Genomic DNA, 17,343 nt, shown 5'->3' with positions numbered 1-17,343 from the left:
AAATTATATTTTCTGACCTCACTCCACGAGTCTCAGGTTCGAGTTTTTATACTCTTTCCTTTGTATTTGAATCATTTATTTAGCGTAGTACTGAATCTTAGTCAAATCTGAATAAAATCATATTGTGGACAATTCAATCATTTGTTCAATTTAAAACACTCCCAAATTAGTGATGAATTTAGCCATATTTCTTTTTAGAATCCTCATCAATAGTATTTATCCATTCAGTGCTTAACAAAATGGTCTGTTGAAGTGCTGAACTACTGCAGCAATCACTTTTATTTTATTTCTAAAACTGTAGAAAATAGCGCTATTTAAATTTCACGCCACCCGGGTTTCAATGCCTAATCTTTATAATCAGGTGCTTGACTTGATGGTGATTAGAATGAATTGAAACCTGGTTTCTGTGACTATTTTTATTTTATTCTGTCACTTTGGTTTAGCTTTTTACATTTTTATGAAATAATACTGCAATAAAATTTGCAAGGTTTCTAAAATTCGCTTCTTAATAATTTAATCCCTTTGCTGACTTTCGAACTGACGATTTATCTTCCGCAAATATATAGTAACTTTCCCACCAAATTCATTCCTGTCTCATCCTATTCCCATGCCTATCTTTCCATTTATTCAGCGAATATCTAAAAAGCAGAGGCTATCACGTAAAAACCTGCCTTATTCTGCCGATTACCACCCGACCCAATGTTCCGTATTGCCTTCTCTCGTACATAGGTCTCCCAGGCGCCAGTAAACGTTACTTGTCACTGCCTTTGCCATACATAGCGAACTCGTTAACAAAAGACTTTTTTATCAGAAAACAACTCCCTCTTTGGTGGTCCCCGTTATATTTCGAGTCATGGTTGACTCATGACTGTCAAGACTTCACCACTTCGCTGCTACGTTTCGCAAGTGAAACAACATTGAGGAGGCAAAAAGTTACTCAACATCATCATTAACTTAGCAAAAAAGCGACCCATTCAGATAAAGAGCGCAAGAGGCCTCTTGAGTAGCCTCTCAGATGGAGTTATACGTAGGATGAGGAGGCGAGACGAGCCACTCACGGTGACGAGACATAATATTTTCACTATGATTAGCTTTTTCCTCGCGTTCAGTTATCGGTCAAATTCCACGGATTCAATTACATCGCAGTCGAAAGAAATTGAGATTTTTATTAACAGGGAAAGTTGGGTAATACAATGTTAACATATTTTCAAGTAATCAAAAAGTAATTTTTAAAGAACAATTCAAGGTTGTGCCTAATTTCAGGAAAATTCAAGCATTCGTAAATGCTGATTCATCTTGAAACTCGCAGAGAAAACAAACCTTGCAATTTTATCGGCATATTTCATACCTTTTGAAGACAATTTTTGCCATACCAACTGATCTATTTTCATAATGCAAGTTGTATGGTGAGACAATTTTATTTCTATGGGTCCTAATGACAATGAAATTATTCCTCCAGCTATTATTACTAACGATAGTCTATCGGTCATGGTATTTGATAAATCTAATACCTAATTTCAGTTACTTTTCTAAGCAATGCTTAATACGAATGTTAATAAATACCCTAAAACCTTCAACACAATATGCCATTCTTTAAATCAACACACTTCCTGTCTCCTATCATTACGTCCAATATACCCATTCTTTTCCTACCTCTAACTCGATTACCTAACATTGCATTTCTATTTCGGTCTTCAGTAGTCCATTAACTCAAATTTTTGCAGCAATTTGTTCTGCCTTCTTTGAATTTATCACAACAACCATCATCTCTCCTCCTCCACATGAACAAAATTCGTTATATTGAAATGTAATGAAATAATTGACTTTGTAATTCCACACACAAAAGTGTGTGGAATTACAAAGTCAATTATTTCATTACATTTCAATATGTTATGCAAATTCCACAAAGTTACGCCTGAGACAACTAACTAAAATTCGTTATGTTTTTCTTTCTGACTCCTGTGAATATGCTAAGCATAATTCGTTAATATATGCGATTCCACTGGAAAAATTTTATTTGTACCATCTACGTAGGTACATTGAAAGTGATGAGTTAAATAAAACTCGTGACAATATTAGCAGCAGTCAAAAGGTTGGGTGAGGGCCACTCCCTGTGCTGGCTTGCGGTGGAGTTCGAGGGTTCGGGGAAGTTTGGCGTGGAAATGGGGTTTGGAAATATGGTGCCTCGGTTCGAAGAGCGAGAAGAGAGGGTCATATTTTCTAGGTCAACTTTTTTAGTTGACTAATAATTCTAATTGTTCCGATGCTGTCTAGTTTAATGCCCTTCTTTTCTTCGTAGACGGTTGGTACGGCTCCGAAACCGTTGCAACGGTTTTGTGAAGTTGGACGATGGGCAAAATGGATTTTACCTGTGGATTTTAAACAGTTAACCCCCATCTATCTGTCTTCTTATTTAATAGTGAAGTGGTAGCCTAGTGGGGTGGAATTGGTTAACGTTCTGCTGCCGACCGTTCAGGGGATTGGTTCGAATCCAGGTGACGCGTCCGTGACTCCTGGACACGCCCAGGTTCGATCAAGTTCTGTGATATTTCAGTATTCATCACAGAGACAGGATCTCCCACCCCATCCTGATGTATGGATTCCACACGCCCTAGGACGTGCGCCTACGAGGTGAGCTCTACCCTCGAATATTAAACTAACCTTTACGTTGATCACTGCTGTATTTCTTACTTAACCTCTCGTTTTCATTTTATTAAAACTCTGTCACTCACTCATTTCACTCGCATAGCTTTAAAGGGGAAGATAAACCCGGATTTAATACCAATGCCTCAATTAGCTGGTGGATGCGATAACGATGACTTCATCCTGAAACTCGTGGTTATTCGGTGTGAACCAGAATAAGTTAATTCTTTCCTCCACATGGCCCAGTGATCGTTTTGAGAATTCTTTGTCACGCGTATAATAGTGATTCTATTTTCTTAGTTTTCAAAATGTTCTCCGAAACATTGTGTGTTCACCAAAGATATTTCGGGTAGTGGGTCATCAGCTTATTTTGCAGGAGAATAATAGCGAATGTCTACATATGTATGCAAGATTATTCCCGTTTTACTTCGTAAAAATATTTCTATCGACTTCAGAATCTTTTAAATACAATTTAAACGAATGGTGCGATATTTATCAATAATAATTTAAGGATTCGGTATCATTTTATGGCCGTGTCGGTCTCGATTTTGGTGGGGTGACGTCCTCGTCCGTAAATCCACGGACTTTGGGTTCGATTCTCGCATGGGTGTTTTCCTCTACCTAGGGATTGAGTGTTAGTGATTGGCTTTGTCATTTATAATATTGTAATGCGTTCATAAGATTCACAGTAAAACGGCTAACCTAATTTCGTCATAAAGTATAAAGCCATTATTATTATTTATGTGGATAACTGGTTGAACGCGAAGCATTGGATGAGAAATATAGCCCTAAAAGATTATGAAATGTAATTCGTTGTTCAAATGTCTACGAGCCAAAGGATAAGAGGAGTACAAGATTATTCAAATATGGCTTGTTGACGACGCTGCTCCTCCGTGGATGATGACCTTATGACGACAAAGAGAGAGGTTTTTGAGGGAGTGTCACCTGTGATGAGAGGGCCAGAGCGTTGGTCACCGTTACGAGGCGCTAAAGTGTAGCTCGCTATTGTCATTCGCTTCCGGCGAATGAAATTACTTCCTTCTCTGCTGCATAGGCATGCTGCCTGGTCGTTAAATTCTAAGCAGCTCCGTCCGAGCTTAACAGGTTGATTCATCCTATTGCGCGACTCGAAGAACCCCAAGGTCTTACTTGCGCCCTTACGCAACCGTGAGTGTTCTCGTAAATATGACCTTTGTTTCAACTTGACTGAGGGAAATATTACGTGGAAAATGTGCTCACGTAAACAATAAAATCAAACACAAAATGTGAAAGACAAAATGGAGATTTTTGTGAGAGGTGACCTATGGACATGTGAAAAACATGACCCGATGATTTGTGTGGATGAACCATGCTAATGCGAAAGATGGACTGTGTTGTTTTGAACTTAGTAATCAAGACACACTGTTAGTGGAGAGTTTGGTCTCACTGGCGTTGTACCTACATTTTAAGTTCCATTAGACCTTTTAGCCTTCCCGAACGCACACGCTCGGAACTCGGAATTCTAGGAAAATATGGTATCTTGGTAGAAATAGAAAATAAGAATGATGCTGTCAAAAAAACACCGCGACAGCATTCTCAGCATGGAGTGAACAAGGCACCACCGCAACTTTGAGGTTATGGTAAGATGCTCGACGTAATGAACGCTTTGTGTGTTGGAGACTTGAAAACAAATAGTATTTGAAGCCCCTGAGGAGCGTGTATGAGGGTAGCTATTCCATGTGGCATGATGATGATGATGTTAACATGGAATGTTAACGTGGAATGGCTATATTTCACTCCTTACAGCATAGTGCAAACATCTATCAGTATTCTCGTTTAAACACGTCATTGAACCGAAATAGTGGTGAAATAAGATTGGGTCATAGACTAATTGGTGTTCCCATAATTTTCAGATGTAGCATTATTCGTTTTGTGTACCCAGCAATTTAAAGCTACCTGGATTTGGTGATAAAAGAAAGTATTGGCATTTCTGAGATGTAGTAATGGGAGATAATTGAAGGTTACGATCAATGAGGAAGCTTCCTTGTTTCGTCTTCCGTCAATTCCCAATATTTCAGCTTCTCATCGCCCAAGGTCGTTGTAAGGTTTTTGGTTTCACGATTAGGCAGAGAAGATTGGAGAAGAATGGAGAAGGTGAAATGGACAGAGAAGAAAACAAACGAGGAAGTACTTGGTATGGTGGGCGAAGAGAGGGGTTTGTTGGGAGCAATCCTATGGAGGCAGGAAAATTGGCTGAATAGGTATTGACCGGCAGCGGGATGTTGAAGACTGTAACTGAGGGGAGAATGTTAGGCAAACGAGGAATGGGAAGGAACAGGATAGGGATGTTGAACGGGATGAAGGGAGGAAGAAAGTACTCAGAGCTGAAGAGGGACCTGATGTAGAGTAGAATGTTGTGTTTTGCTAGGGGTCACAAATTATTTAATTAGTAATTACGTCCATCCAAACACCTACCTTAACCGGTTGATTACCTAATAATAATCTAGGCATAAGCTTACTTCAAAATTCTTTTTTGTTTACTGTATGAAAAATTGTGATGTCATGTTCCTTTTTTGGAATGAAAACGGATTATTTTCACGGTGCTACCCGGGAATTTAATGTTAAAATTGGGAATCTTTATCCCATTGCTTAGTTTACTTTTTAATCCGAGAATCGATGCGTCTTTATTGTGGTGGGTATAGTTGAATAAACCTGCATAACTGTCAAACGCATGAAAAGGCGTATCTGCTCGTATTTTAGTAATGTTTATCGGGGAAAATGGTGAGGGAGAAAGGATGGGAAGGAAAACGCAGATAAATACCGAAGGAGAAAAGTGAGGGATATATAGGGAACCAGCCATCTCCACACGGAACGTCACAATCAAAAGACATGAAAGGCGCCCGGACCAGGAAAATGGAAAGCGTTCAAATCTTGTGCGAAATAACCGACAGGCACCAGTAGATATGTTTAAATTTGGGCTCCTGCACTTTGAAAAAGTCACTTTTCCAAGTAAAGTTTGCCACTAATACCACGGAAATTGGCATGGAGGTTGATTTTCATAGGTGTGTGTGGAGTTGATCTCAAACTGACGCACGTGCATTTATAATTCTTACATTCAAAATATGAGATTTGGGTCAGGGTGGGGGCAAGCAGATCCTCTTTCCGTGCCTCTTTAGGTTCCTCATTAAGTTTTCGGACCAATGAAATCACATTGCTTTGCTTTTGATATGGATTGTGGAATCAACTCAGTTGTTGAACCTGGGAAACTCCCAATCACCGAGCACTCTATGCACCTCATAGCATTGCCGACGGTCAATTCAGATTTGAAAATCTAAAATCACTAGTGACAGGTGTGGTGTAATGTGTAATTTTATGTCGGGATTTGAAGTTTGCAGTAATAACGGCAAAGGGGATTTGAAAAGGCATGAAACGTGTGACACAGTATATGAAATGTATTTAGTATGCAAAAATATTTCGACTCAGAGTCCATAAAATATATACTTTTGACGACGAGGAAGAATTTAATGAACAACGTAACTGTTTCTATGGTAATAAATAGACGTTTTTTCCGATTCGAGACCGATTCATGAAGGCACACATCTAATATTGTTGCATTGGCATTTTTGGAATCTCGTATTAAGATCATTTCTATCGTTTGATGCATGCACGAGTTTCCGATATGGAATGATAATTCATTCATAATTCATGAATAGAATGATCAATGAATTGCATTTATTCATTGGCAAATCTTTAAACAGTGAGTAATAGTAGTAGAAGTACAGTTTTAGCTTATATTAATCATCTTTTATTTTCAAGAAAGCCCTAAGGAATAGCGATGAGACGAGTTTCTTCAACGGAATGTAATATACAAAGAATGTGAAAACAAATTCAATCGTCTAGCACAAATCCATTGATGGAATCGTTTTCCTTTACAAACGGATATCCGAACTATTGCCTCTAGTCGAAACGTGATTATTTATCAGTCGGTATGCTGTTAGCATATGGTGTTTGCTACAAGATGACGAATTACGACTTGTTGCTTGGTATCCATGTATCACAACGACGTGGGTAATGGTTTGGTAACGTTACAACACCGAATTGGTCCGAGGGAATCTTTCCCGCTCGTCTCGTGCTAACATATCGGCAAGTGACGGTGCTGCCAATAGGACGTACTCGTCGTTCCTGTTTGTCCAACGCATGCTCTTCGTTGAGGTTCACAAACACTTTCAAGGCCTTCCGAGAAGCGATACCTCCAAAAATCTTTAAAGGGGACGAACCGAAGGAATGGGTGACGAAGTATTCTTAAGAGAGCGGAGAATGTCTCCATGCAGCATGATAGAGCATTTTCTTTCGCCTCGAGGATCGGCTGGCGGGGAAGAGGAAAGAGTTGACTAGCAGGGGAGTAATGAATCGCGTCTTATTCCAATCACCTACTCACGATGAAAGGCAAGAGTAGTCAACAGCCATGAACGGCTAAAGAGCGACGATCCCGGACGAAGGTTCACATTTACCGGAGCGCATTGTTTCATTTGGCAGTTCAAGAAACTTTATCACTATCAAAAATGACCACCCACTCTTTCACGTCTCATTCAGCTTCGATATCGGATAAACATGTATATCTTCACGCAATGCGAGATTGTTTGTCATGTATTTTTATCATTAAATGTTGTGACACCACAATCACGGGCAGTTATCTTTCTTTTCTGCTCCAAACATTTAGAATGCGTGTTCCATGGGTGCCATTGCACTAGGGAGAGCTACATAGTGTGCCCAAATGAGAATCTATCGAGACAAAATTATATTTTCGATTCAGCTAATTTTTTTTTGTCGCAAACACAGTAGACGGCCAAAATAAGTGAAATATACACACATTATTATCAATAAATGTTTCAATTACGATGGTTAGTTAGATTGCTGCTGGGCAAAAGTCTTTTTAAATCTGTGTGGCCTTTCCATTTGTTACATTACATGTTTTACTACATTAAATTTCTTGTATGTTACAATACAAAATTTAAAGTATGAATGATGACGGGAGAAACTGTTAAAGACGCATTTACAATTGGAAACATTTTTACGAGTGTGAACGAAACGACGTTTGCCCCACCCTGATCGGTGTTAGACCCCACTGTGCGATTGTGGAAAATACAACACGTGGCAGGATAACGGTCCATTCAAACACCGACACTGGTGCTGTTGTATCATTGTTTCCTTTCGCTTTGCCAAGCGGTCATTAACTTCGTAGAAATCGCGAGTGAATCCCGCGGGATCGTTACAGCGAGGAGAAAGGGCGTTAGGAGGACAAACGACTCCCGAAATCACACGTGCCTTTGAGGTAATCCTCACATACTTCCTTCCTTCTCTTTCTTTCTTGCTCTTCCCCTCCCCATTCCCTCGGAGAACAAACTAGCGATGGATAGTATGTCGCGTTATACAACCGTATCGATAAGTTTCATTCGGTAAAACTGATTTTTATTGTATCGAATGATTTTCGATTATCGAAAACGGTAACAAAGATGATTTCGTTGTCCCAGGCGTAACTTTATGGAATTTGCATAACATATTGAAATGAAATAATTGACTTTGTAATTCCACACACTTTCCACACAAAAGATGATTTCATTTAGATATTTGATTATATGCGCAAGTCTTTTACATTTTTATGTTAATGTACAAATATGCGCTTGCATATCGGATAATACTGCATTAAAACAGACATGGTAATCAACCCGAAGCTCGGTTTGGTAAGGGATGGTAGGGTTCACCCAGTACTTCGAGTACTGGGTGAGCCCAGTGCCGAAATTCACCCATCAGGGTAGGAGCGCAGGCTCTTCTTTTTACCAGGATTATCTGGCAACAAAAAAATCACATAGCTTGGGTGGAGCTGCAGGTGCCCAGAGGCGCTTGCCTGGGAATCGAACCCGGACCCTCCGATCAGTAGTCTAACGCTCTATCCCTCGACTTCCGCGACCCACAATACCCTAATATCGCTACAGATATAGTAGCAGTTATTCGGGAAGGCGACCGAGAGCTGAGGTAATATTCGTGATGCATATGTAATTCAGATTCAGTTGCCCATCATTCGGGATGGAGCGTGGCGTTTATAGTTTTTGAGAATTGAGGATGAGTGCCGAGTCGAGGCTTTTGAGATAATGGTGTGGTCTAAGAATGATGAGAATAATTTGGACAGAAGACCGAAGTGCTAAATAAGGTGAACGAAGAGAGGAAGTTGCTTGGAAATACGGAAAAGGCATTAAAAGTGGATGGAAAAATACTGAAACGCAGTCGAATTTTAACATTTAGGTCGTGATGGAAGGGAGAACGTTGGGGTACGTGGAATAGAGGACGGTAGAGAGTGGGCGGAGATTTCTTTTAACAGTGTGTAGGCAGGCAGAAGTTGCGAAGAAATGAAGAAGGTAATAATGTGTAACAAACAAAAGAAATTTCACATGTTACGCAGAAGATAATAGTGATTAGGCACGGTAAAAACCGTACCTCTAATAGGTTGAATACCTGTGATGAAATGAACTATCATTCAATAAGTTAATAACATCTCTGCTTTGTCTGAAAAAGGGTAGTTTTATAAAATAAATTAGGACTATTATCTATTATTAGATAGAATATATTTTGCATAGTTTATTGAGATATTGATGACATACATATTTAGAAAATCGAAATGGATTTACCAACTCCTTTGAGAGCACAAATATATAATTCTATTCAAAAATACCAACCAGCAAGATAATCAGCAATCCTATTGTGATTTGTATGTACTCGTATTCAAGGATTAAATAACAATTCAATATGTTACACCATCACTGTTATCATGCCATGATATAAAACCACATAATTCTCTAAGCATGCAACATTGGGTTTATTTGTCCTGATACTCCATCACATGCGTAACATAAGGATGGCTGAAATTTATGACAGCAGTAATGAATGAGTTGGAAACACAAATTATTTTTAACATGAAATGATCACTTGAATGGACTGTTTAGTTCATTTTCATGTTATTATCACTAGTGTTTTGCCTTAGGTCTTCTCTCCACCCACGATTTAATGGATGGAATGTCCAATACAGTGTTGTAGACCTTTTTCAAGTGTGGGTACTCATCACCGAAGGAATCCATCTTCATGTGATCTTGCATGACTTGGAGCAATGACACAATATACAGGTCACACCACGTAAGCTGCAAAAAAGACGTAAAATCATTTTATTTTCTCAAAAACCGGATATTTATGCATGAAATATGAAATGAAATATGGAACTCTAAATATTTTGTCGACAGGAGATCATCCATTAATACCCTATATATTACATTTATTCCGGTTAGTTATATGTATCGCCCGGTATTTATCAAAATCTGGAAGTATGCGATTCATAAAATATTGTGAATTCGGTAGACATCATCCAAATGGTGAAATATTAATAAATTTAGAACAAATGGTGAGGGATATAAACACGGTAGTAAACGCTACTGTTTCATTAGTGAATTCAATGCAAGTATTAAAAGTAGCATATTAGTATCCTCCTGTTCTATGTATCCAGGTAAACGATGATCTCCTGTAAAATCGGCGAAGGTCTAAGAATTACGTGAGATTGTACAGACTACTTCGTGAGACTACCTTTTTCACCTTTTGTGAATCCGTTTGATAAGTAAAATGAAGAGTTCATCGAAATCCAAATACTGTATGCCATATCCCGAAGGGGCAAGGTGGAGCGAATATCTCTCTTGGTGTTTAGCTTTGACGGGGAGGCTCATGGCCAGGGTAACCGCAGGGAAGAGTGAGTAGCCCTACATGACAAAATTGTAGCGGAAGAGGTTTGCCAAGTGTTCCAACATTTTCCATTTAGAATGGCCAGATGCGGAAATGGCTGCAGTGTTCTGGTTCCTTTAAATATTTGACAAAAGCGAGGTAGCTGGTTCAGTGTGCCTAAATAAGCAAGGTGGTCCTTTTGCATATTTTTTGCCTTGGAACGAAAATAAGTCATTATGTATGAAGATAATAAAATAATATTTTAGTCGGTAAAATATTTTAATTAAGTCATGTATTTATGGCCTGAAATGCACCAACAGAATCCGAAGTTCTACTTTTATGGAGCTGTGTCCTTAAGAAATATTCTTACGTTCTCATGACTTACGTTTTTCATATACTCCTTATCTGTTATCCACCATTTCAAACACTAATAATTCCCTTTTTTGCCTTGAGTAATTCGACTTATCAGATAAGTAAGACTCTTAATATGCTTGTGAGTGTCTATCGAGTATTTATGAAGTGCATATTTAGAAAACGAGTATGGTGTCATGTTCTCTTTTGAGTTGATAAGTATATAAAACAAATCAAAAATGCAAATCGGCAATTAATGCTATGGTGGTCTGAAATAAAGGGTGTAACGATAATGCCATCAGTGCCACACAATGCAGCAAACTCTTAGTTTCACCTGAAGATAGGCAATTATTATTAACTAGTGATTTAAACAGGCCTTGACTTGTGAAATCATTAATAATCCTCGTAACACACAGTCTTGAATTAATTTGTTTTAATACTTTCTCACACAAGAAACAGCAGAATGATGAAATAATCTTTACAACGGTAGTGATGGGTGTGGAAAAAATTCATTTTTGTACAAACTGATCACCTGAATGCATTGCTTAGTACATTTTCACGTTATTATCACTAGTGTTTTGGCTTAGGTCTTCTCTCCACCCACGATTTAATGGATGGAATGGCCAATACAGTGTTGTAGACCTTTTTCAAGTGTGGGTGGTCATCACCGAAGAAAACCAGCTTCATGTGGTCTTGCAATACTTGGAGCAGTGACACAATATACAGGTCACACCACGTAAGCTGCAAGAAAGACGTAGAATCATTTAACAAGAAAGACATAGATCATTCAATTTTCTCACTAATGGAATGATCATGTTTGTGAAATGAAATATGGAAAGTCGAAATGTTTTTGTTGACAGACAATTATTTTACAATAGATGAATTTATTCTAGATATCTGTGTTCCGCCGGGTTTGCATCAAATTTGGGAAGCATACGTACTTCTTATTAATCATTCTAAATTCGGTAGGCGTCTACCAAATGCTAAAAGATGCACAAATTTAGAAGCTCTTTCACGTCACAATGTAGGCAGCTATCCATCTGTTTCGCTCTCTCTTCACTTGCACACCATGTCGCGACGTTGCAGTAATCAGTGAATAAACAAAGTGCTAATAAATAAGAGCGATGAAATGGGAAGGTGAATTTGTGTTTAATGGAGGCAGAACTCTAAGACTCAAATATTTATTTTCCGCCTGTTTTCCCGAAAATTTAATGGTAGATGCAATTTGTTTCTACAAATGAATCCCCAAAGTATTGCGCATTTTTATACAAGTAAAGAAATTTGCGCAAGGATGTCAATGAACGGCTGAAATGGATTAAGCTTTGGATTTGTTTCGATGGGTAACAGTTCGAACAACGCTAGCAACAGCGCTGTACATCTTATAATGTTCAATGCCTCTTTATTTGTCGTTTTTTTAACTTGAACTTTTTCTGAGTCATTGTAATGATTGCAAATCCATGAAGCACGAACGTTTGAGAGAATGAGCACAAGGAGATTCACAACATTAAAAGAGGCCCATCCACTCTCTCTTGGAAACTTTGGGAAAGGCAGCGCAGCGCAGTTAACGTAGTTCTCGCCAGTTCCTCGCGTGACGAAGAAATCGGGTAGCATTCGTTTTTTTTTGGAACCGAGCACGCGAAGGGGGAAGAAAGTCTAGACTGTGGTAGGAAACCTTTTCATGTTGGAAGGCCGCATTAATATAGGGGTAACCTAATGAGGCTGCAATCGGGAAACTTAAATTAATTCCAATTCAAAATGCAAGGGGTAAATTTTGAGGTACATTATGATACCCTGCCATTGTCAACATTGTCCCGTCCCTACCTCCGTCCATTGTCAAAATAGCTAAGGTTTAACTAAGTAATCATTAGTGAATGATTTAGGTTAAACGTTGGGCATTTTAAATATTTTCATTTTATTATTATTCGTATTCTACCGATTAAGTTAGGTTTGGTTGGAAACATATTGAACAGCGCTTTATTTGTTTGCTCTTATGCAAAGGCGCCAAGGGGTCACACAATTTAACGTACCATCCGACGAACGGTGTACTCCACTTGAAGTACTCTCCACGTGGCACCCCAAGTGTAGATCGGGATACTACTGAAGAACCCTGCCATTGCTGAGATTCGAACCCTGCTCCTTTGGGAGGGTAGCTAGTACGTTATCCACTGCACCAAGCTGCATTCGTACGATCTCTGCCAACAATCCCCTCTCCTTCTCCATTATGTGTCAGCCAAGGGTATACCTCGCTAATTTTCTCTCATGAAAATCACTACCGCACTAATTTTCTTTTCTGTCAATTTTACCCTTTCTATCCTCCGAACTCGCGATTCAAAAGCCTCAAATCTTCACCTCTCGTTTGTTCAGTGACCATGCTTCCGCGCCGTACATAATTACGCTTCGTATCATAGTTTTAACGAATCTTTTCTTAACAGCCTTACTCAATGCCCCTGTAATCAACTCCCTCCTTCACACGAAAGCTTATTTACCGTACGCAATTCTTCTTTTTATGTCTCGACTACGTTGACCATCTTGGCTGAAAACACTGCCAAGATACTGCTCCATCTGCTGTATTTTTTGCCCTCTCAATTTTTTATGTTTATCTCAGCCTCCTACTTTCCTGAACACTGGGTATCATTTATTTTCAGCAATAATTATATCCCCTTGGCTGACTGGCTAACTAAAGCTTCATAGTCCAAAAATTTAACTGCGTCTATAATTTCCCCGCGGAATTTCACTCCCAGGCCTATTTATTCCCATTCCTGGCTTACAATTTTCTCCACTTAAACGTTACAAAACATGAGTGGTATAATTTTTTCTACTGACTTATGGTGCTCCTTTCTTTTCGTCCAAGTTAATGATTCCATTTTCTCAACCGTCGTTTTTGTTTCATCCTCTTGAATCTTATACTACATTTCATTAGTATCAAATTACGATCTGAACCCACAGCCGCTCCCGGGAGGCAGACCGAATCAATCCAATTCTTGATTCTGAACCGAGCCATAATATAGTCTAACATATCTCTCCGAGTCTCCAGGCATAATCCATGAGTTCCTACGTTATTGTGACGTTTAAACCAACTGTTCGTTATGATTGAGCCCTGTCTCCTGATTTCTACCCATGGTCATTCCTTAATCCTATACTGTAGTCCCCACCTCACTTCCATCTCTGTCTAATGCTATATTCCCCCGTCACTATCAAATTTTCCCTTTCCAGGGATACACGCAATTATGTAAGTGGACCTGAAAAATGACTAATTTGTTGATTCAAATTTTATGTCTACCAATAATATTCTAACACTCACCTGCTCTATGCTCACTACGCTTCTCCCTAACTTTATGTTCAATACTATTTCCACCCCTGACTGTCTCTCTTTTTCTCCGCTGTGTATTACTCAATGGCTATCGCTCCAGTAATCCCCGCTATTCTCCCATCTCACCTCGCATAGCTCTAAGACATCATCTTTCATCTCTATCTCCAGCTATATATTTTCTTTCTTCATTGTCCGCAACATTGTCCTAACATTCCAAGTCCATATTGTAACTGGTTCGGTCATCTTCCGAGTCTTCTGCGCGGCTACTGTAGATTATACTTAGCCAGGGTTTAATGCTATGACGACCCCGAAAGCCTTGAAACTTCCGCTACCGAGCACGACACAGACCTAGTGGACTGAGTCTCTTAATTTGCAGGAATCAGGCTCAAATCTATGCCCATCGTAGAATGATAAATTGAGGTGGTTTCCTGTTGCCTTTTTCAATAGTGTTTTCAACGCGACACTATCATCCAATTTGCTACTCCACTGTGATCAAACGCCTTTACAGCTACTTCAATGAAGTTCAGGCGCTGCACTGACTAGCTGTCGTCTGGCTCCTACCCTTCAATCAATGGGTAACTCTACCAAGGACAATTAGTATTGATCCCGCCCGCGCAGCTCTAGTGGTTGTCAGAACGCACCAGCCCTTCCACCATGTTAAGTCTGTAGTCCATGGGGAGGGGTTTTTATTTTAAGATAAAAATGAAAACAGCAATGGAAGAGCAAAAGAAAATCGATAAAATTACAGTTTTTCAACTGTAAATTTGAGATTCATTCACCAGATCGCAATTAATGGATTTACAAGGCTCTACCCCTGGCTTAGACACTACTGTTATAATTGTAATGTCTTTTTCCCATATTATTCGAATGGCCCAATGAAACTTTACCCTGAAGGGATCATTTTTATCTGCTACACTAAAGGATTCCATTGAGGAAAGAGGTTTTGACACGTGATTTGGAGTACCAAAAAAAGAAATGGTATTCCTTTTCTCCTTGGCCTTATTGCAAAATATTCTTAGCGTGTGGGTTGAATTTCGGGGCATCATGTCTCCCGTATGGCATTTGCGTGTCGGCCGCTCGCAGTAGGCGAAGAATGTAAACAAAAAACCCTTCGACAGATACATTTGTGGAGCTTCGTGGACGAGGAAAAATATTTCAACATATTCGAGATCAAGGCTGGCTAATAGGAAGGGTGATTTATTGTCCGTACGCCTTAGGTTAAGAAAAAAGAGACCCTGAAGTTGTACTAAATATTGTCGACTATCCTGAGCATTTCCCCCCTCTCTCTCTCCCGTATATGCACGCACACGTGCAAAATCCTAATCAAATGGAAAGAATAACGTTTTTGATTAAGGCTTTTTTCAGTGCATTTATGGCTCTATATATATTGAGTGCATTTTCCAGTTTAAGCCTTGATTTCATCGTTAATATTCTTCATGTCACTTTCGATACGGAACATTACATTTGAACTCTATTCGCAGTTATAGGATTCATAACGTCACTTTGTGCATAGGATGGACGGATTTTTTTCAACCGTCCACGCCGTGAAGTCACTGATATGCTAACCTTCCCGTCCCTCAATCGCGGAGGTCACATTTGGCCTCCTTTGGAAAGAATTGTACGCCATAGATGAACGTTGACTAAGATAATTGACTATTAATAACTTGCGGACCAAATAATACCCTCAGTTATGTGTATTTGAAAGTGTACATTTTTAGTGGTTGGAATGATAACTATCGGCCAGTTAATATCTCCCCTGGTGAATGGCCAAGGTTGCGTCAGTTGCCAGCCATTTGGGGTGTCTCAACCCCAATTATCTATTCATATTTATTGATGAATCCGCAGTAAAAAGACTTCCGACAGACTGGTTGCTCGTATTTCATATGTCCTTCTCACGAAATTCGATTTGGGCATCAGCTGTCAGAGAAAATATTGATAACCACAAGAATAGGGACTAGAAACAGATCTTGGATTTTCATAATGCGCCCCTGTTATCGTTGGTGGAGAGACGGATGACGAGACATTAATAAGGGCCGCGCTACGAAACCCAGCACCATTAGATTGCCGGGTTCAACAGGAATAATTGGAGCTGATACGCTAGAAAACTGATAGCAAACTGTGCCAAATAAGCAAATCGCACGTAAGACCTCGGCAATGGGGGAAAATAAGAGATAAAAACTAAAGAATTAGTATGGGTATTCTGCCGTTTAAGGTAGATTTTGGATGGGCAGGCTATATATAACGGCACAAAAATAAATAAATAATATGTCCACTTTTTAATTTGCAGTTATATTTTTTCTTCCCAGAATTTATTTTTTGAAATTTAATTTAGCGTTATATTGTTAGCTTAATTTATAATATATTTTGTATGAATTTCACTGGTTTAACTCCAGCATTGCAAACAAATATTTTGATCATTCGTTATCGAACCACCATCGGAGATCCTGGATCACGTCCGTGGGCATAAAACGTCGGTATGTAGCCATCGCATCTATTAATATATATATATATATATATATATATATATATATATATATATATATATATATATATAAACACGGATGTAGATTTGTAGAATATAGAGACACATAGAAAGGACACTCACAATATCTTATTTGACGTTTCGACCGCACGGCTGTCGTCTTCAGATTCTGAAGACGACAGCCGTGCTGTCGAAACGTCAAATAACATATTGTGAGTGTCCTTTCTATGTGTCTCTATATTCTACAAATCTACATCCGTGTTTTTATATATTTGTGCGTCGCCGAAGAGGAGCGTTCCATTTCGAAGATATATATATATATATATATATATATATATATATATATATATATATATATATATAAGCCGGTTTGGGAGATGATGGTAGGTTCACCCAGTACTAAGCCCGACGGCGTGTGAAATTCACAAATCAGGTTAAGGGGGCCAGTTCCTTTCCCTGTGCCGGTTATGATTTCCCAGGAAGACCTGGTACCCGAAAAATCACATAGCTTGGGTGGAGCTGCAGGTGCACAGAGTGCCTTGCCTGGGAATCGAATCCGGGCCCCTCCGGTCAGCAGTCCAACGCTCTATATATATATACGAGGGTTATCCGGAAAGTAGTACCCGTTCGTGAAATAAAGACGCAAAAGTAAATATTAACAAACATAAAAAATTTTATTTGAAAGAGGATACTTTAAACTACTTCTCAACATAATCTCCAAGCAAATTAAGGCATTTGTCATAACGTGTGACAAGTTTCTGTATTCCTGCTGCATAGTCCTTCGCCGCCAGCTCATTGAGATACGCGAGGGACCCATCTT

General features: G+C 39.1%; 1 protein-coding gene across 1 annotated transcript in view; it reads right to left on the bottom strand.

The window, feature by feature from the left end:
• Positions 1-9,284: 9,284 nt before the first annotated feature.
• Positions 9,285-17,343, bottom strand: part of LOC139686857 (uncharacterized) — a 30,037-nt gene continuing 21,978 nt past the window's right edge. Inside the window, exon 10 of the mRNA XM_071583933.1 lies at positions 9,285-9,812. Within this exon, the coding sequence (XP_071440034.1) occupies positions 9,642-9,812 (171 nt within the window). The 3' untranslated portion in view covers positions 9,285-9,641. The remainder of the gene's footprint in view (positions 9,813-17,343) is intronic.

Source organism: Hetaerina americana, unplaced genomic scaffold (genome assembly GCF_022747635.1).
Source record: "Hetaerina americana unplaced genomic scaffold, ioHetAmer1.1.p SCAF_15, whole genome shotgun sequence".
Classification (NCBI taxonomy): Eukaryota; Metazoa; Arthropoda; class Insecta; order Odonata; family Calopterygidae; genus Hetaerina; species Hetaerina americana.
This window is presented reverse-complemented; position numbering and strand designations above follow the sequence as displayed.